General features: G+C 37.9%; 4 protein-coding genes across 7 annotated transcripts; 3 read left to right on the plus strand and 1 right to left on the minus strand.

The window, feature by feature from the left end:
* Window positions 1-81: 81 nt before the first annotated feature.
* LOC111778558 (monothiol glutaredoxin-S2-like) lies at window positions 82-6,040 on the plus strand. Its single transcript, XM_023658463.1, has 2 exons — window positions 82-154; window positions 5,239-6,040. The coding sequence occupies exon 2, from the start codon at window positions 5,537-5,539 to the stop codon at window positions 5,843-5,845; it is 309 nt and encodes a 102-aa protein (XP_023514231.1). The 5' UTR covers window positions 82-154; window positions 5,239-5,536; the 3' UTR covers window positions 5,846-6,040.
* Window positions 255-7,933, plus strand: LOC111778560 (monothiol glutaredoxin-S2-like). The gene is made up of 2 exons (XM_023658464.1): window positions 255-652; window positions 7,739-7,933. The coding sequence occupies exon 1, from the start codon at window positions 344-346 to the stop codon at window positions 650-652; it is 309 nt and encodes a 102-aa protein (XP_023514232.1). The 5' UTR covers window positions 255-343; the 3' UTR covers window positions 7,739-7,933.
* Window positions 6,133-13,946, minus strand: LOC111778557 (anaphase-promoting complex subunit 7-like). 4 transcript variants are annotated; one of them, XM_023658461.1, is made up of 19 exons: window positions 13,837-13,946; window positions 13,630-13,698; window positions 13,423-13,473; window positions 13,186-13,320; window positions 13,005-13,067; window positions 12,808-12,923; window positions 12,275-12,359; window positions 11,871-11,930; window positions 11,317-11,362; window positions 11,049-11,122; window positions 10,888-10,938; window positions 10,606-10,806; window positions 10,486-10,530; window positions 10,307-10,400; window positions 9,996-10,141; window positions 9,666-9,895; window positions 8,804-8,864; window positions 8,196-8,591; window positions 7,737-8,092 (listed from the first exon to the last, which is right to left on the minus strand). In XM_023658461.1, exons 1-18 carry the CDS (start codon window positions 13,903-13,905, stop codon window positions 8,505-8,507), a joined length of 1,683 nt encoding a protein of 560 aa, XP_023514229.1. In that variant the 5' UTR covers window positions 13,906-13,946; the 3' UTR covers window positions 7,737-8,092; window positions 8,196-8,504. The 4 variants fall into 4 exon arrangements, with proteins under 4 accessions (XP_023514230.1, XP_023514229.1, XP_023514228.1 ...); XM_023658460.1 differs by having other exon boundaries at window positions 7,737-8,096; XM_023658459.1 differs by having other exon boundaries at window positions 7,737-7,900; window positions 7,993-8,591.
* Window positions 13,947-16,294: 2,348 nt separating this feature from the next.
* LOC111778694 (transcription termination factor MTERF6, chloroplastic/mitochondrial-like) lies at window positions 16,295-17,056 on the plus strand. Its single transcript, XM_023658666.1, has one exon. The coding sequence runs from the start codon at window positions 16,316-16,318 to the stop codon at window positions 17,054-17,056; it is 741 nt and encodes a 246-aa protein (XP_023514434.1). The 5' UTR covers window positions 16,295-16,315.
* Window positions 17,057-20,402: the final 3,346 nt, after the last annotated feature.

Below are 20,402 nucleotides of genomic sequence, written 5' to 3' on the forward strand. Positions count from 1 at the left end.
AAAGGAGAGAATAAATTGATTTGGATGGTGAAAAAGATGGGAGAAAAAGGAAATTTGATCTGATTGTAAAAGGAAGTTAGAAGTACTTAATGAAAACCGTACAAAGGACACGTCTCTCTTAGTTTATTCTTTACATTTATGCAAATATTCGAAGGTGTAAGCATTTTCAATCCCAACATGGTTACAAGTCTCCAGGTCCCTCACAGTTCCCTTATAAATATCCCTTTTAGCCACTTCATTTCTCACCAACTTTTTCTTCTTCTTCTTCCGTGATTGCCTTTAAGCCATTTCTCGTTCGATATTGGTTTGTAATCCCATTTTCGAGATTGTTTTTGAGTTAGCAATGGAGACCGTGAACAAGTTGGTGTCAGACAGGCCTGTCGTGGTGTTCAGCAAGAACAGTTGTTGTATGAGCCACACGGTCAAATCACTCTTGTGCGACTTTGGAGTTAACCCGACGGTGTACGAGCTCGATGAGCTCCCGGGAGGGCAAGAAATCGAGCAAGCTCTCATTCGGATCGGTTGCAGTCCTGCCGTGCCTGCAGTGTTCATCGGCGATCAACTGATCGGTGGCGCGAATGAAGTGATGAGCCTTCATCTTAAGCGGAACTTGATCCCCATGCTTAGAAGGGCTGGTGCTTTGTGGGTTTAAGTTATATCTATAAATGTAACTTTAACATAGCCAAGAGTTACCTTAGGCATCCGCCCAAAATGGCATAGAGTTTTTTTTTTTTGACTTCAATGTAACTTAATCATTCTCGGGTTCATCTTATCAATAAAAATATTCATAAATTTTGTATGTTATCGTAAACAATTCGGATGGATAGACTGACATCGACAATATTTGTCCACTTTTTAGGAGAAATGAACTTAATACGACGCATGTTATGATTTCTTTACAAAATAATCATGTTGTCGTTTGTTGGATTCTCCCGTCTCACCATCGTCATCATCATCCTCGTCCTCTTTACTTTTTTGTTCATCAATCTTATAATAACGACGTAACCAATTCCCTGATTTACTTTTTGGGCTGCCTTGCTTATCTAATAAAGTCGAAGACGAAGAGAACATCTGGTTGAACCGTGAATCAATAGAAACTTTTAGTTTATGTTTGAGAACATTTTGAAAGCGAGGAGATGATCAAAATGAATTGACGAGAACCGAGGGTTCGTGATGATATTCTTCTTGTTCTGGCTGATGCTAGTGTTCTCCGGGGTTAAAAAAGGAATTGTTAAAGATTGTTGGGAGGAACCCAACCTTAACTAATTAAGGAGATGATCACGAGAAAAAAAAACAGAAAAATAGATGACTGTGCTGGGGAAACTGACTCAAGCATGTTTCAAGAAAATTTAGAGCATGGTAAACAATTTAATATTTTTATTTCTTTTACTTAAATTTTTTTAAAGAAATATAAATATAAACAAACTAATAAATATAAATATATATATATATATATATATATATATATATATATATATATATAACAATTATATACATTTTAAAATTAGCAAAAATATTAAGGAGTTAAGTTATATATATTTATTTTTTAAAAAAAAAAACATAAAGATTTGTTGACAAAACCAACCAACCCGAAAATATGATTCACAATCGAATCCAACCCAAATTTTAAGATTGTTACGAAGATTAATAATATATTTAACATGTGTAACAAATATTAGTGTTGTATTGTGACTCGTGAATGTTTGATATTTGAATTTTATGAGATTTTAGTTATTAATATGACATGTATTAATGATTAATTAAGATTTTTTAAATTAATTCGATAACTTAACCCAATCGAACTCGAAAATAAAGGGTTTGAGTCGTGAATTCTATTTAAGTTATTGAAGTCACCAATCCAACCAACTCGATAAAAAATTTCCCGACCCAACTCATGTACTCCCATATTTTATTTGTAATAAAAAAACTGAATGGTTTATAAAGATAAGTTCGTGTAACCCTAAACCCTAAACTTGTTCAAATCTCCATCTCACATTGCAATACGAAACACTCGAAGTTCTCGAACCATTGCTATCTCGAGAACACGAAACAATTGATGCATGAAAAATAGGTTACTTTTTAAGGATGAGGCGTTTTGAAGCATGAAATTCCAAAATAACCCACATAAGAAAATGGCTCTTCAACTATGTCTGGAGCCACTTTTTAATTATTTTTTCAAATTAAATAATTTCAAAATATTCCCAAAATATATATAAAAAAAAGTATAAAAGTATAAACTTATACGTACGTAATTGGAACAGTTGCAGAATCACTAAAGATTCCAAAGAAAAGAAAAAGAGAAAGTGAAGGAAGCTTAGAAGCCTTTCAAATCGATGCCATTTTTAATTTATATTTATTTATAATATATTGATATCAGCAACCTATCCTTAAGGAATAATATATTTTTCTTTTTCTTTTTTTTCAACAAAAAGATTATGGTTTTTTTTTTGTTTTTTTTTTTTGGTGAAATTCATATATTTTATTAAACTTATGTTATAATTAAATAAAAATTATTATAGCACATGTATTTAATTTATATTTGGGCTATTTTTAACAATATTTTACTATCATTAACATTTGAAATAATTAACATAAATATTTGGGTTAAATAAAGCTAAATTACAATAAGTTCGAGGGCATGTTTGAAATTTTTTTTACTCTTTATGACATTATTTATTCATATATTTTTTGTAACTTGGGAAATTAATTTATTAAAAAGTATATAAATACAAACATATTAAAATTTCAAATAAATAATTTTAAAAAAAGACAAAAAATAAAAGATAAATTGGGATAATGTTGGGGACCAAGCTGCAATTTTTTTTAATGTACGGTTTTTTTTTTTAATTTTTATATATATATTTTTTTGGCTGTAATGGACATGCAGAGATTTGAAAGGGAAATAAGAGAGTTAAGGCTGAGCTCATTTGTCTTTTCATTGCCCCTTCTTTAACCAAAAAACCAAACAAACAAAAAGTCAACCTTATTGACCACAAAAGTTTGGAAATTAGGTTGATTTAGTTTGACTTATACCGATATTTATTTGTTAGGTGTTACTACAACGACCTAAAAGGACATACGTAATTATAAAATAATATTGTTAAAGATTATGAACGTCACTTTGGGACTCGTGCAGATAGCTATCCTATTGAAAGGGTTGAAAGAGCTAACACTCTTTCTTTGAGTTTACTCAAATAAAGCCAAGTTTTATTAAAAAAATGTCACTTTACGAGGGAAGTCACGGTCGAGTCTTATCGAAAGACATGTAGATAAAATGTCAATAACTTGATGTTAGCTTCTATGACATATGGTTTAAAGAAGAGAGCTATCAATAATGCATTTGTGAGATCACACATCGATTGGAGAGAGGAACAAAACATTTTTTATAAGGGTATGGAGACCTCTTCCAAGCATATGTGTTTTAAAACCATGGAAAGGAAAGCCCAAGGAGGACAATATATGCTAGTGGTGGGCTTGAACGGTTACAAATGTTATTAGAGCCAGATTCCGGGCGGTGTGCCAATAAGGACGCTAAGCCCCGAAGGGGAGTGGACATCGAGCAGTGTGCCAACGAGGACGTTGGGCCTTGAAGGAGGATGGATTGTGAGATCCCATATCGGTTGGAGAGGGAAACAAAACATTTTTTTTATTCGAAATCTCCCCCGAACATACGCATTTTAAAACCTTGAGTAGAACCCCAGAAGGGAAAGTCCAAAAAAGACAATATCTGTAGGTAGGCTTGGGCCGTTACAACACTAAAGTCGGTAATACAAATTTAGCTCGTCTCTGACACTCTACTAGTTCAGATTTTTGAGCTGAAAACGAATTTGGGGAATTAAATTAGATTATTACATGTAAATGTGGTAGAAGAATAGCATAAATTATTGACTAGAAATTTGATAATTTGATGGTGTTAATCATAAGGGCTAAGAATTGAAGGGTCTAGAGAATTCTTTGGGGGCAAATGAAAAAGGTAGAAAAAAGGACAATGTTCTTCAATTGGATGCGAAGCCAAAATAAAAAAGAAAAAAGAAAAAAAAAAAGAAAAAGAAAAAAAAGGATATTTTATAAATGGATAAATCCAAATACTTTCTCCAGCTCAATAGATGCCTCCAAGATAGGGATAGCAGCAAAATCTTTCTTTATAAAAGAAAATAGAATTTTAAAAAATTAAAAAATAAAGTTTCTATATATTGTAGAATTGACTTATAAAATAATAATAATAATAATAATAATAATAATAATGGTTTTGTTAATAGTTAATTGGATTCTGTGTTCTTATTGGATGTGGGTGTCTAATTTGGGAAATCAAAATCAAAACCTAGGAACGGAATTCCCAAATCTAATAAAGTTTGATTTCATTCCAAATAATATATTAAAAGGAACAAAATTTTGATGACATAGATATAAATAGATAAACCGACCATAATCGAACACATTTTTTAAAATAAAAATATGTTTTTTTTTTTTGGCCGACCTAAATCTTTCTTTTTGCATAAAAATACACAATTAAATAAGAAAAAGAACATTCATCGTACAAAATCAAACAAATCAAACAAAGTAAAATTTATACTCATACATGTATAAAGTTTTTCTTTTTTCGTTCAACATTTGTGAAGCAAGAATTTTGTAACAATCCGAGTCCACAGTTAGCAAATATGATCCTCTCTCGTATTTCTCTTCAAGGACTTCTATTCAAAGTCTTAAAACGTATCGACTAGGGGATGTTTCACAATCCACCTCCTTCATGATATTGGGCAGTGTGCTAGTGAGGACGCTGGCCCACAAGGGGGTGGATTGTGAGATCCCATTCCTTACATGAGTGTGAAAACCTCTTCCTAGTAGATGAGAAAAAACATAAAGTGAACAATATCTGTTAATGGTGGGCTTAGGCTGTTACATGCAAAAAAAAAATTTCTTTTGAGTTCGGAATTCGTTGGGAGGAGAATTTGAGTCTAACTTAACAAGCTGAGCTATACTCGGTTGGGAGGAGAATTTGAGCCTACTTAACTAGCTGAGCTATGCTCGAGTGAGTGTTAGTTATATTTGATAAGGGAAGAAAATGCTGATAAATAAATATCAATAAAAGAGAGAATAAGTTGAGTTGGATGGTGAAAAAGATGGGAGAAAAAGGAAATTTGATCTGATTGTAAAAGGAATTCAGAAGTACTTAATGAAAACCGTACAAAGGACACGTCTCTCTTAGTTTATTCTTTACATTTATGCAAAGATTCGAAGCTGTGAGCATTTTCAATCCCAACATGGTTGCATGACGAATCAACTAATAAGCCTTCCCTTCAAAAGAGTGGCTTCGAAGTCTCCAGGTCCCTCAAACAAAACGAAAATTCTCATATTTTCACACCATTTTCTCTGATTCTCCCTCCTCACACTTCCCTTATAAATACCCCTTTTGGCCACTTCATTTCTCACTTCAATCTCAGTTCCTTCTTCTTCTTCTTCTGTGCTTACCCCTTAAGCCATTTCTTGTTCGGCATTCGTTTGTAATCCCATTTTCGAGATTGTTTTTGAGTTAGCAATGGAGACTGTGAACAAGTTGGTGTCCAACAGACCTGTCGTGGTGTTCAGCAAGAACAGTTGCTGTATGAGCCACACTATCAAGTCACTCTTGTGCGACTTTGGAGTTAACCCAACGGTGTACGAGCTTGATGAGCTCCCGGGAGGGAAAGAAATCGAGCAAGCTCTCATTCGGATTGGTTGCAATCCTGCGGTGCCTGCAGTGTTCATCGGCGATCAACTGGTCGGTGGCGCGAATGAAGTGATGAGCCTTCATCTTAAGCGGAACTTGATCCCCATGCTTAGAAGGGCTGGTGCTTTGTGGGTTTAGAGTTCTTGTTCAACTCCCTTTAACTTATATATCTATATGTAACCTTAACATAGCCAAGCTTTACCATAGGCATCCGCCCAAAATGGCAGAGAGTTTACTTCAAAAAGTCTTTATGCAAGTCCTTTTTTGGTGACTTCATTGTAATGTAATGTTTTGGTTTATCTAGTAATAAACTTCAAAAAGTATAAGAACTAAGTCCTTTTTTGGTGACTTCAATGCAATAATATATGAGAGAAAGAGATAGAGGAGAGCACCTGGTTCCTTAACGATGGCTTTAACAAGTGATATGACCAAGTAGCACTGAAATCCATTAATAAAGCAACTGAAAATGTAGTTCGGTGACCATAAAGGCTGCTGTCTTGACACAAAAATGACATCATAAGTTACACAAATGTATACACAGGTTTCTACAGGAATACAAACAATTATTGTGTACATAAGTTACAAGAAAGAGTACCTCTCTTCATTTGTCACTTCATTAGGTAAGATAAATGCATACCGTGAAGTCATGGAATCATCTCGGTACAAAAAAGACTCTTCTGCAGCCACGACGATATCGACATCTTTTGTCCAGTTGAACTCGACAATGTAACTCTCTATCAGCAAGTGGAAGAGATTTACCCAAATGGCTGTGACTTCAGGATACAATTTGAGCATAACAACTCGAGAAACATATGAGTTACTATTTACTCTTCAAAGAAGAATTGGAGGGTTGTTGTCGAAATCGTTTCTTGTAAAAGTAAACATTGTGGATTGAATTGTTACTCATAAAAGTTCATTTTCTTCTTGGTCTCCGTCGGCATCATCGACCTCGTTGTCTTCATCATCGTCAGGTGCATCAGGATCTACTCCCTGCAATATTAAAATGTTTCAAAGGAAATGCATTTCAATGAGCTGTTCCTGTTCTAATGCCCACTTCCCACTAAAGAAAAAAACATGGTGAGGGACTTTTCTAAGACAAGACCATGCTTGAATGAGGCAATGTTCATCAACTTATTGCTTTGAAGAGAAATTTAAAGCATTTAGAGGCTTCAGATCATGAAAAAATTTAAGGTGAAAGCAACCTTCATTTGTTTCTCTAAGCGCTCTAGACCTTTTTTGGCAGCTTCATTCTGGGGATTCATCCTGTATATCATCAATAAACCAAATATATATATATGACATATGAAAGAAGGTAACGGTCAGTAAATACCATTCCAAAAGCAAGAAAGCAGTAAAATGAATAAAATTAGAAAAGAACTCCACAAATTAGGGTTAGGTTGAACTTGTAGAAGCTAGACTGTTCCAGTAAGAAACATAACATCCTCACAGCAATCTGTTCGAGATCCATAAAATCATGAGCCATCATGGCTCGTTCATGGGGAAACTGATGCTTACTAATGCCTGTGGGGGGTCGATGAGACTCCAATGGTCATGGTGTATCAACATAAGCGTGCAAGGGAGAGGGTGCGTGGGAGAGGGAACCGTGAGATCCCCAATTGTGAATACATATGCTAAGAGGTGTAGTAAGGGAAATAACCACCAGATTATTAATGAGTGGGAACATCGTAGTATGTTGGCGTCGAGTGAGGACTAGCTATTAGAGGGGAGTATTCTCTTTTGGGTTGGCAGGCTTTCTTTTGAAAAAGAACTGTAATTGGGGAGGAGAGGTTGGCACTTACCAGCTCTCTGTTAAAGTTCTTCATGTTANTCGATGAGCTCCCAGGAGGGAAAGAAATCGAGCAAGCTCTGATTCGGATTGGTTGCAATCCTGCGGTGCCTGCAGTGTTCATCGGCGATCNATACGCCTTACAGGAACGTCATGGAATAGTGTTAGTTGGTGCCACGGTCCAACTTGGGGTGAGAGAATGAAGCGATGATATAAGTCATATCTGTGAGTGTATAAGCTAANAGAGTTCTTGTTCAACTCCCTTTAACTTATATATCTATATGTAACCTTAACATAGCCAAGCTTTACCATAGGCATCCGCCCAAAATGGCAGAGAGTTTACTTCAAAAAGTCTTTATGCAAGTCCTTTTTTGGTGACTTCATTGTAATGTAATGTTTTGGTTTATCTAGTAATAAACTTCAAAAAGTATAAGAACTAAGTCCTTTTTTGGTGACTTCAATGCAATAATATATGAGAGAAAGAGATAGAGGAGAGCACCTGGTTCCTTAACGATGGCTTTAACAAGTGATATGACCAAGTAGCACTGAAATCCATTAATAAAGCAACTGAAAATGTAGTTCGGTGACCATAAAGGCTGCTGTCTTGACACAAAAATGACATCATAAGTTACACAAATGTATACACAGGTTTCTACAGGAATACAAACAATTATTGTGTACATAAGTTACAAGAAAGAGTACCTCTCTTCATTTGTCACTTCATTAGGTAAGATAAATGCATACCGTGAAGTCATGGAATCATCTCGGTACAAAAAATGACTCTTCTGCAGCCACGACGATATCGACATCTTTTGTCCAGTTGAACTCGACAATGTAACTCTCTATCAGCAAGTGGAAGAGATTTACCCAAATGGCTGTGACTTCAGGATACAATTTGAGCATAACAACTCGAGAAACATATGAGTTACTATTTACTCTTCAAAGAAGAATTGGAGGGTTGTTGTCGAAATCGTTTCTTGTAAAAGTAAACATTGTGGATTGAATTGTTACTCATAAAAGTTCATTTTCTTCTTGGTCTCCGTCGGCATCATCGACCTCGTTGTCTTCATCATCGTCAGGTGCATCAGGATCTAATCCCTGCAATATTAAAATGTTTCAAAGGAAATGCATTTCAATGAGCTGTTCCTGTTCTAATGCCCACTTCCCACTAAAGAAAAAAACATGGTGAGGGACTTTTCTAAGACAAGACCATGCTTGAATGAGGCAATGTTCATCAACTTATTGCTTTGAAGAGAAATTTAAAGCATTTAGAGGTTTCAGATCATGAAAAAATTTAAGGTGAAAGCAACCTTCATTTGTTTCTCTAAGCGCTCTAGACCTTTTTTGGCAGCTTCATTCTGGGGATTCATCCTGTATATGATCAATAAACCAAATATATATATGACATATGAAAGAAGGTAACGGTCAGTAAATACCAGTCCAAAAGCAAGAAAGCAGTAAAATGAATAAAATTGGAAAAGAACTCCACAAATTAGGGTTAGGTTGAACTTGTAAAAGCTAGACTGTTCCAGTAAGAAACATAACATCCTCACAGCAATCTGTTCGAGATCCATAAAATCATGAGCCATCATGGCTCGTTCATGGGGAAACTGATGCTTACTAATGCCTTTGGGGGGTCGATGAGACTCCAATGGTCATGGTGTATCAACATAAGCGTGCAAGGGAGAGGGTGCGTGGGAGAGGGAACCGTGAGATCCCCAATTGTGAATACATACGCTAAGAGGTGTAGTAAGGGAAATAACCACCAGATTATTAATGAGTGGGAACATCGTAGTACGGTTGGCGTCGAAGTGAGGACTAGCTATTAGAGGGGAGTATTCTCTTTTGGGTTGGCAGGCTTTCTTTTGAAAAAGAACTGTAATTGGGGAGGATAGGTTGGCACTTACCAGCTCTCTGTTAAAGTTCTTCATGTTACTGTGATTTCTGTTATTACTTTCTAGATTCGAACAAAACTTACGGGATACGCCTTACAGGAACGTCATGGAATAGTGTTAGTTGGTGCCACGGTCCAACTTGGGGTGAGAGAGTGAAGCGATGATATAAGTCATATCTGTGAGTGTATAAGCTAAATAGCTTCGGTTCACTTTTAAGACATGAGAGTAAAGTAGAACAGGAGGAAAACAATAGAATGCATTGTAAGTAAGGTTTCACCTTAATGCAGCTTGATAGTGAGATAAAGCCTCTTGCAACATATTTGTGGCGGCAAATACTTGAGCTAGTTTTACGTGAAGAGAATCATCAGCCCAGTCCTTAAGGTACCTCTCCAGTAAGGACACAGCATCCCCGTTTCGGCCTTCAATAACATGGAGCTCTGCCAAAGCTAATGCCGCTCCGAGGTAACCGGGTTCGAGCCTAAGGGCTGACTCATAAAACTTCTTGGCCTATAAAAAAAATTCCATGCCATATCCACATATGAAATCCACTTGCTAATGGCATTCTCCAAGTTTGAATTACTACAGAACAAATCTTTAAAACATATACCTTCTCTCTACCACCTGAGTTACTAGCATGTACATCTCCAACTAGTTTCAGAGCCTTTGCTGATTGAGGCATCGCTTTCATCGCCTCCCGAGCAGCATATAATGCCTCTTTCATTTTCGACAGAGCCAGATAGGAATGGACCAAGCCTGCAGCCAAAAGTGAATTCCTAACCGTTAGAAAGTTCAAGAGTGTCTTAGACAACGAAATCCATTTTTGGACAGTTACATTGCATTGATAAACGCAAAATAGCAATAATAAAATGAATGGAAGGGTTGTATATACTGTATGATTCTTTCCCCTTAAAGTTGCACCTTGATATGAACGAATATCAGGTCTCAATTCTTGAGCATTCCTGAAAGCACTAACAGCTGCTTCCGGCTGCTTCATAGCTAATAAAAGGTTTCCCTGAGAGTAGAAACTAGAAAATTGAGATTGTTGCTATTCTGGTAAGCATTCTATTTGGGTTCTTTGCATACGTATATTTCGTTACCTTCATGATGAAACCCGCTATATGCCTTTCATCAGTTCGGATGCTCTGATTATTAGCAGTACAAATGTTAGTAAATATTAGAAAATAAACAAGTCTCAGAGCTCTATTTAGATAACAAACCTTTTCAGCATAAGTCAAAGCTCCCCTCTCATCTTTCGTTTCCCACAATACAGACAGAGCCACAAAAACTTCTGGTCTTGTAGGATCAATATTTAACAAGTCATGGACTAACTTGTTTAGCATTGAATAATCAGACTTTTTCTTGAGAATCATTGCATATTCATCCATACATGTTATAAGATATGGATCAATTGATCGTGCCTATAATGACATTAAATTAAATAGTCATTGCAAAACAAAGCAGTTGATCGTTATCATAATAATACTGAAATTTCATATTACCTTCTCAAAATTTATGATGGCCTCGTCGTTTTTTCCTATGACAGCTTCAACCTGGACACACAATTGTCAACTTGTCAATCAAGTGGAAATGTCGCAAAATTTTCATTTTAAATGCTGCCTTCAAAATAAATAAACTTAGGTTTGTTATCACAAGAACCCACCTTTGCAATTTCAAGTAACAGGTGAATATTATTGGGAAAACGTTGCAACAAGTCCAGAAACAGCTCCAAACCACCTACATAAGTTTAAAAAGGTAATAATAAATAAATCTTTCGAGAAATGAGAAAGTTAGTTGATGTACGAACTTCTCAAACGATCCACGTTGTATATCGTTTGCATAAGAGAATGGATAATTTAAAGTGCTTACAGGATAAAGTGACATAAATTATGTATAGATTTGATAGTTTGAACGGGAAGATAGTATTTTACCTTTGTAATCATTGGAAGCAATGCAACACTGGGCCTCAACATAGCGCTGCAGAAAATTTAGAAAAATTAGCAGTTTGCTTAATTTAAGAAACAAAATGAGTTTTTAAAAGATAATGGGAAAATAAATACATGAAAACACTGTAATCTGATTAAGAACTTGCTCATAATCAATATTGCAGATTGCACAAATTGTTTGTACTTGCAATATAAGAGCAAGAAACATTATTTGGTAGACTACTATTTGAACATCCAATTTCTGATTCGGACATTGCACGTGATCAAATACAAGGCTGTACTTATCGATTACATTTGCTCAAGATGACTGGTAAAAACACAAGCATAGAATAAGGTCTGGGGTAGTAATAATTAGACATTCCAATCTTCTTTTTGTTGAGTGGAAGTTTTCTTCCAAACTCACACCCGCAAAGCTTAAAAGCTTGCCTGTATCAGAAGCTTTCTGATTAAGCACACAAAAAGGGGTTTCATTTCCCAATTAAAGGCAATGGTAATGGATGAAAAGTAGAAGATAGTAGCTTATCTCTTCAAACACTTACTAGCAGCCAGCGATTTGAATCGAGGTGATCAAAAGGAGTTTTGCCACTTCTAATTGGAGTCTGAAATCAAAATTGGAGGTACATCAACATTACAAGTAAAACTTTACCAAAGAAGCAGGGTCCACACACGTTCAACAATGAATATAGTAATAGAACTAGAAATGAGTGACTCAAAACCAGAAGAAGGGGACTGCCATGTTTTGACACCTCGTAAAACCTATCTTAAGCATCGAGGTCTGCAGAATCTGAAACCCAAACATAGAAATGAGCATGCAAATAGATTCACAGCACTATCATATGGCATTCAGAAACTTATAGGACTGCGAAAAGATGTAACTAAAAACTAAAAATGAAGTGTTTCTACATTCAGTTAATGCTTTTCATCAATATATTTGTAAGCAAACCTGAGGGAACAAAGAAATGATATCTTTGGCAGCAACACCAAGTTCTGCTAAAGCTATAATAGCTTCAAACACATAAGGGCAATGTCTGTCAAAAAATCAATAATTAGAACAGCATGAAGGTGAATCTTTGTAATGGGAGAAAGTATCATAGTTTTTGTAAAAAAAAAAACACGCAATCAGTAAGCTGGGTAAACAAGTGCACTAATAGACCGAGAGATAAGTATTACTCCTTTTGTACATGTGAACTATTGTTTGAGGATTTTTGAAAGATGTTCTACTAGAAATATTCATGTTATTGCTTCGACCCATATCCCTAAGAAGTGGACCTCACGCTAATAGCTCTAAATAAATTAAATACATACATTAAAATATGAAGACTACTTATTCCACAACCACAAAGCACTTTTTCACTATTTCATATACGAGGATTTCACTTGGAAAAGAGAATTCTCTACACTAATAGATTTGGTTCCATAACTATGCATTCCAATCTACTAGACCTGACAATTCATTTAAGATTTTCATTGACTGACCTTAAGCACTCCTTGTAATATGCAATAGCAGCACGGTTATGTCTCGCATATCTGTAAAGCTTTCCCATCAAAAGAATCATTTGCAAGTTTCTTGCTTTACTTGGAATTCCCTCCATCTGCAAGGCAAAACTCACAGAAGTTTAACATCAAGTAGAATGTTCTGCACGTGCATTCATGAAAAAGAGAAAGAGAGAGACCTCTACAAGGGCAGCTCTGTTATCACTTAATGCACAATAACACGACGCGATTTTGAACTTCACCTGTCAAACAAGCAAATACAATTTGCAACAAATAAGCTGACGAAAGGGAAACAAACAGGACATACATAATAAGTGAAAAAAAGGAATTGAGCCATATTAAGAAACAATTTCAATCTACCTCATTTTCATTAATGGCCGATACGTTAAAAGAATTGGGAGAAGAGGACCTGTTTGACTGCAAAGAACCTCTAGTAGTAGTTGAATTTTGTTTAGGAATAATCTTATAGTATTGCAAGGCTTGCTTGTAAGTATGCTGCCAAGTAATATAACAAAAACAAAGAACAACCTCAAAATTATTAAACATAATTTGTAATAAAACTAATCCTGGAGCAATCTAATTAACTCAGAGACTTACAATTGCTCTTCGATACTCCCTTTCTCGAAATAATGCATCCCCCAGAAGCACCTATCAATAAAGAACGAGAGTAAAAAAGGGGTCCAACAACAAGATGGGTTAGAGAGGAAATTTTTCTTCAAAGAAACAATAAACGATGCAACTAGAGATGAAATAAGTAATCTGAAAACAGTACAACTGAGAGTCAATGAATTCAGAACTACAAACCAAACTCTCAGACTTAAGGTGAGGACTGGATTCTGCATTAGCAGCTGGCGATGAAACAAGAAAGCAACCCTAAACAAGAAAACAAAAATCACCGAACAGATTGAGTCCGATTTCCAATCCCGAATTTGGAGAAGGTGAGTTTGCTTGATTGTGTGTTGAACTGAATGAATTGAAGTGAAAAGAGAGCGATAGAAATCGAAAGTTTACCAGCATTTGAGCTGAACTATAGAGTCCTTGGTCGATAAGAGTGGAGATTTGATCCTTCGGAACCTCCATTTTTTTCTTCAGCAGTTCTTAGTTGGAAAGAACAGCCAAATTTGAACCAAATTTGCTGTCACTGTAGCCTCAACAGAACCCGCTCTCTCCCTCGCGGCAGAGGAAGATGGTATCTGGACTGACCCGAAATTATAATTTAAAAAAGGCCCAAAGACTTGGCCCAATAATCAGATATTTGATAAGGCTTCAAAAATCTGGCCCATAACCACTTAGGTCCAATTGCGAAATAAGCCCATACATCGGGCCCAATAACCTAGCCCAATAAGAAATCTGATTGATTTTGGCCCATAACGGGCGATTCTAGATTGTACTTTCGAAGGCCCAATAAACAATTAAATTTTCCGCTATGGGCCCACAAACGGATCTTGCTGACATCTTTGAGCCCGTCATCTACCGGTCGCTAATACCAGTCCCGAAGCTATAAAAAAAGCCCTAATACAAGGCCCAAAGAACAGATATAGTCACCGATTTGTGCTCAACCACGGTTGCTGCAGAGGATGGGCTTAGGTAGACTGGGCGGAATTACGTCTACAAGAAGGCCCAAAAATCTGGTTCAACTGTCGTGACTGCTTTGGGCCTATAAACCATGGGCCTTCTGAACAGATCCGAAACTAAGTTAGAAAAGAGGCCCAAGAAGAAGGCCCAAGAAGAACTTATAGCCACCGGTTTGGGCTCAACCCCGAGAAGGACCGAAAAACTGGTCCAACAAATCTCGGGCATTAGAAAGGAGGCCTAAAGTTAGAAAAGAGGCCCAACTTTCGTCTACAAGAAGGCCCAAAAATCTGATACAACGGCCTTGACTGCTTTGGGCCTTTAAACCTTGGGCTTTCTGAACAGAGCCGATATCAAGTTAGAAAAGAGGCCCAATGAAAAGGCCCAAATAGCATTCCTCGCGGCAGAGGAAGATGGTATCTGGACTGACCCGAAATTATAATTTAAAAAAGGCCCAAAGACTTGGCCCAATAATCAGATATTTGATAAGGCCTCAAAAATCTGGCCCATAACCACTTAGGTCCAATTTCGAAATAAGCCCATACATCGGGCCCAATAACCTAGCCCAATAAGAAATCTGATTGATTTTGGCCCATAACGGGCGATTCTAGATTGTGCTTTCGAAGGCCCAATAAACAATTAAATTTTCCGCTATGGGCCCACAAACGGATCTTGCTGACATCTTTGAGCCCGTCATCTACCGGTCGCTCATACCAGTCCCGAAGCTATAAAAAAAGCCCTAATACAAGGCCCAAAGAACAGATATAGTCACCGATTTGTGCTCAACCACGGTTGCTGCAGAGGATGGGCTTAGGTAGACTGGGCGGAATTACGTCTACAAGAAGGCCCAAAAATCTGGTTCAACTGTCGTGACTGCTTTGGGCCTATAAACCATGGGCCTTCTGAACAGATCCGAAACTAAGTTAGAAAAGAGGCCCAAGAAGAAGGCCCAAGAAGAACTTATAGCCACCGGTTTGGGCTCAACCCCGAGAAGGACCGAAAAACTGGTCCAACAAATCTCGGGCATTAGAAAGGAGGCCTAAAGTTAGAAAAGAGGCCCAACTTTCGTCTACAAGAAGGCCCAAAAATCTGATACAACGGCCTTGACTGCTTTGGGCCTTTAAACCTTGGGCTTTCTGAACAGAGCCGATATCAAGTTAGAAAAGAGGCCCAATGAAAAGGCCCAAATAGCATATATAGCCACCGCTAAAGATTTAAATAACAAAATAAAAATAGNCAGCGGTTATGAGAAGTCCTTTGCTGATTTCACTTAGCTTAAAAAAGAGAATAATTCCAAGAGCTTCAGTACTGCTGTTTCTGTTTCAGAAAGGTTTGACTAAGAAAAAAACCATGTTGGTAAAACCATATATGTACACTGAAACTCAGTTCTTGCAGAAGTATGTTCGTCCTCATCTGAAAGAGGCTCCTCAGCTATCGAAGCTNTCGGCTTCAATGTCTAATTTCCTCTGCAAAACCCTACTTCAGGTTCGGCATCTCACCGCGATTTCGCCATATCCAAAGCTCCGCTGTGTTCAATCACTCCATTTCAACTACAGCACTGGCGCTTCCGATTCACATTCTTCTACGGTTTCGTATCTCATAAACTCATACTCGTTGTCTCCTAAATCTGCTTCATCTGCTTCAAAGCTCGTTGGCTTCATTTCTCCTGAAAAACTAGATTTGGTGATCTCTTTCTTCAAGAATCACGGTTTTTCTATTGCTCATATCTCGTTCATTATCGGGAAACNATGATTTGCAGAAATGTCAATTGTTGGTTACCCAATAGCTATAGAATCCCAGACCTCATAGTAAACTTAGGGGTATTTAGAAAGACCGGATTGTGTAACAGCCCAAGCCTACCGTTAGCAGATATTGTCTGCTTTGAGATTCACGATTTTAANATGCTCCGAGAATCTTGATGAGAAGCGTTGATGAACATCTGGTTCCTGCTTTTGATCTTTTGAAAGGTTATCTTGGATCTAATGAGCGAACTATCGCATCAATCAAACGCTTTCCGAGTATCATTGCGGATATTCGCCAAACACATTTGAGCGGATCTGTTAGAATGTTGCTCGACGCCGGCGTGCGTGAGGAGCATGTTATGTATTTTCTTTTTTACCAGCCGAGAATGTTCACTATGGCTCTAGACAGGTTTAGGGAGATTTTGGAATATGTGAAGAAAATGGGGTTTGATCCATCGAAATCTAGCTTTGTTCAAGCTGTTCGTGCTATACGAGGAATGAGCAAATCGACATGGGTACGGAAGCTTGGTATTTACAAGAGGTGGGGTTTATCTGAAGAACAGATTCTTGCTGCATTTAGGAGCCATCCATGGTGTATGACATTATCAGAGGAAAAAATTATGTTGGCAATGGATTTCTTTGTCAACAAATTAGGTTGGGAAACTGCAGCGGTTATGAGAAGTCCTTTGCTGATTTCACTTAGCTTAAAAAAGAGAATAATTCCAAGAGCTTCAGTACTGCTGTTTCTGTTTCAGAAAGGTTTGACTAAGAAAAAAACCATGTTGGTAAAACCATATATGTACACTGAAACTCAGTTCTTGCAGAAGTATGTTCGTCCTCATCTGAAAGAGGCTCCTCAGCTATCGAAGCTTTATCGTGTAAATGTGGATGGTGGGATAATCGATTATGAAATTTGAGGCAGTTAAACTGCATGAAATGCAATGCCTGAATATCTTGACTGATAGTTTACCCTGTTTCATTACAAGTTTTTTGCTGCGAAAGACTGATTCTTGATTGCTCATAAACGTTAAATTAGCATTAAGCTCTGCCGTGATTTATAAGAGTCTGTTGGTTTGCTGAATGATTTGCAGAAATGTCAATTGTTGGTTACCCAATAGCTATAGAATCCCAGACCTCATAGTAAACTTAGGGGTATTTAGAAAGACCGGATTGTGTAACAGCCCAAGCCTACCGTTAGCAGATATTGTCTGCTTTGAGATTCACGATTTTAAAACGCGTTTACTAGGGAGAAGTTTCCATACTCTTATAAGGAATGTTTCGTTCCCCTTCCCAACTAACGTAAGATCTCACATTGTTATTTTGCAAGGTTATTGGACATTTGAGAAAGCGAAGAGTCATGAAGCAAGCTAAATCAGTTGCCTGTAAATTTTTGTTCTAAAATGTCGAATGCTTTTGAAAATAGTTTCAAAAAAGTCCATCAAAGCAATAGGTTCTTGTTGGATTAAGAGAAAATGACAACACAAAATCCAAGTAGGGAGTTGAAGAGCTATAAAACGTAGATGTTGTTCTGGTAGTGTAACTGCGGTTGAATTTTGGTTGAAACAATGATGCAACTTTTGAAGGCCCCATCCATCAAATTTGTCTGTCAATTTCCTTTGTGAGAGGGTGAGACTGATGGGAAAGGATCTCTGTTTGAAAATGGTTTGAATTGAAGCAATTATTGAATGTATCTGATTTTGTCAATTAGGAACTCCCAACGTTTGATATCGATAGATATTGTCTACTTTGGCTCGCTATGTATCGTCGTTAGCCTCGTGGTTTTAAAACATGTCTACTAAGGGAAGGCTCTCCAACAGATGTGAGATCTTACAATCCACCCCTTTTGGGCTCATCGTCCAGTATCTAGCTTTAGTATAATTTGTACCGGCCTAAGAAGTATTTTTATAAGAGGCCTACCCTATTATAAACTCTGAATGACTTGTTGGATTATTTCTTATACCATTCAAGTGAAAACACCAGCAGTATTCTTAATAAAAATAAAAAAATACAGATTTCCCGCCCCCTCCCCTCCTTCCCACTTTTCCCCTCTTCGAAATAAGCCCATACATCGGGCCCAAAAATCTGATAAGGGCTGAAAAGTCAATGACGTATTTGATAAGGGCTCTAAAATCTGGCCCAGAACCACTTAGGTCCAATTTTGAAATAAGCCCATACATCGGGCCCAATAACTTAGCCCAATAAGAAATCTGATTGATTTCGGCCCATAACGGGCGATTCTAGATTGTGCTTTCGAAGGCCCAATAAACAGTTAACATTAACCGCTGTGGGCCCATAAACGGAGCTTGATTGGGGTGTTGGGTGTATATCTGAAATGGGCCGATATTATGTTTGAATGTAGGCCCAATAGACAGATATTAACATCTTTGAGCCCGTAATCTAACGGTCCCTAGGATGGGCTTAGCTAGACTGTGCCAAAATTTCGTCTACAAGAAGGCCCATAAACCTGGTTCAACGGTCGTGACTGCTTTGCGCCTATAAACCATGGGCCTTCTGAACAGAGTCGAAATTAAGTTAGAACAGAGGCCCCAGGAGACGGCCCAAAAAACTGGTCCAACAAAGGTGACCGCTTTGGGACTATAAATCTCGGGCCTTAGAAAAGAGGCCCGAAGTTAGAAAAGAGGCCCAAATTACGTCGACAAGAAGGCCCAAAAATATGATCCAACGGTTGTGACTTATTTGGGCCTATAAACCATGGGCCTTCTTAACACAGCCGAAATTAAGTTCGAAAAGAGGCCCTGAAGAAGGCCCAACAAGCACTTATAGACACCGGTTTGGGCTCGACCCCGAGAAGGAAGCGGACTAAGGAATAGGCCCAAAAGAATTCATAGTCACCGCTTTGGGCTTAACCCCGAGAAGACCCAAAAATCGGGTCCAACGATTGTGACCGCTTTGGGCCTATAAATCATGGGCCTTAGAAAGATTCCCAGAGTTTGAAAAGAGGCCCAAATTTGTTGACAAGAAGGCCCAAAAATCTGNGCCCAAAAAACTGGTCCAACAAATGTGACCGCTTTGAGCCTATAAATCTCGGGTCTTAGAAAAGAGGCCCAACCTACGTCTACAAGAAGGCCCAAAAATCTGATCCATCGGTCGTGACTGATTTGGGCCTAAAAACAATGGGCCTTCTGAACATAGCCGATATTAAGTTAGAAGAGAAGCCCAAGGAGAAGGCCCAACAAGCAGTTATAAGCACCGCTTTGGGCTCAACCTCGAGAAGGCCCAAAAAACTTTTCCAACAAATGTGACCGCTTTGTGTCTGTAAATCTCGAGCCATAGAAAAGAGGCCCAAAGTTAGAAAAGAGGCCCAAACTACGTCTACAAGAAGGCCCAAAAATCTGATCCAACAGTTGTGTCTGCTTTGGGCCTATAAACCTTGGGCCTTGTGAACAGAGCCGATATTAAGTTAGAAAAGCGGACTAAGGAATAGGCCCAAAAGAATTCATAGTCACCGCTTTGGGCTTAACCCCGAGAAGACCCAAAAATCGGGTCCAACGATTGTGACCGTTTTGGGCCTATAAATCATGGGCCTTAGAAAGATTCCCAGAGTTTGAAAAGAGGCCCAAATTTGTTGACAAGAAGGCCCAAAAATCTGATCCAACGGTCGTGACTGATTTGGGCCTATAAACCTTGGGCCTTCTGAACAGAGCCGATATTAAGTTAGATGAATGGCCCAAGGAGTAGGCCCAAAAAGTATGAATAGTCACCGATTTTTGCTGAACCCCGAGAAGGCCCAAAATACTGGTCTAACGATGGTNGCATGAATAGTCACCGATTTGGGCTGAACCCCGAGAAGGCCCAAAATACTGGTCTAACGATGGTNATCGGTCGTGACTGATTTGGGCCTAAAAACAATGGGCCTTCTGAACATAGCCGATATTAAGTTAGAAGAGAAGCCCAAGGAGAAGGCCCAACAAGCAGTTATAAGCACCGCTTTGGGCTCAACCTCGAGAAGGCCCAAAAAACTTTTCCAACAAATGTGACCGCTTTGTGTCTGTAAATCTCGAGCCATAGAAAAGAGGCCCAAAGTTAGAAAAGAGGCCCAAACTACGTCTACAAGAAGGCCCAAAAATCTGATCCAACAGTTGTGTCTGCTTTGGGCCTATAAACCTTGGGCCTTGTGAACAGAGCCGATATTAAGTTAGAAAAGCGGACTAAGGAATAGGCCCAAAAGAATTCATAGTCACCGCTTTGGGCTTAACCCCGAGAAGACCCAAAAATCGGGTCCAACGATTGTGACCGTTTTGG

Source organism: Cucurbita pepo, chromosome LG17 (assembly GCF_002806865.2).
Source record: "Cucurbita pepo subsp. pepo cultivar mu-cu-16 chromosome LG17, ASM280686v2, whole genome shotgun sequence".
In the NCBI taxonomy this organism is placed as follows: domain Eukaryota; kingdom Viridiplantae; phylum Streptophyta; class Magnoliopsida; order Cucurbitales; family Cucurbitaceae; genus Cucurbita; species Cucurbita pepo.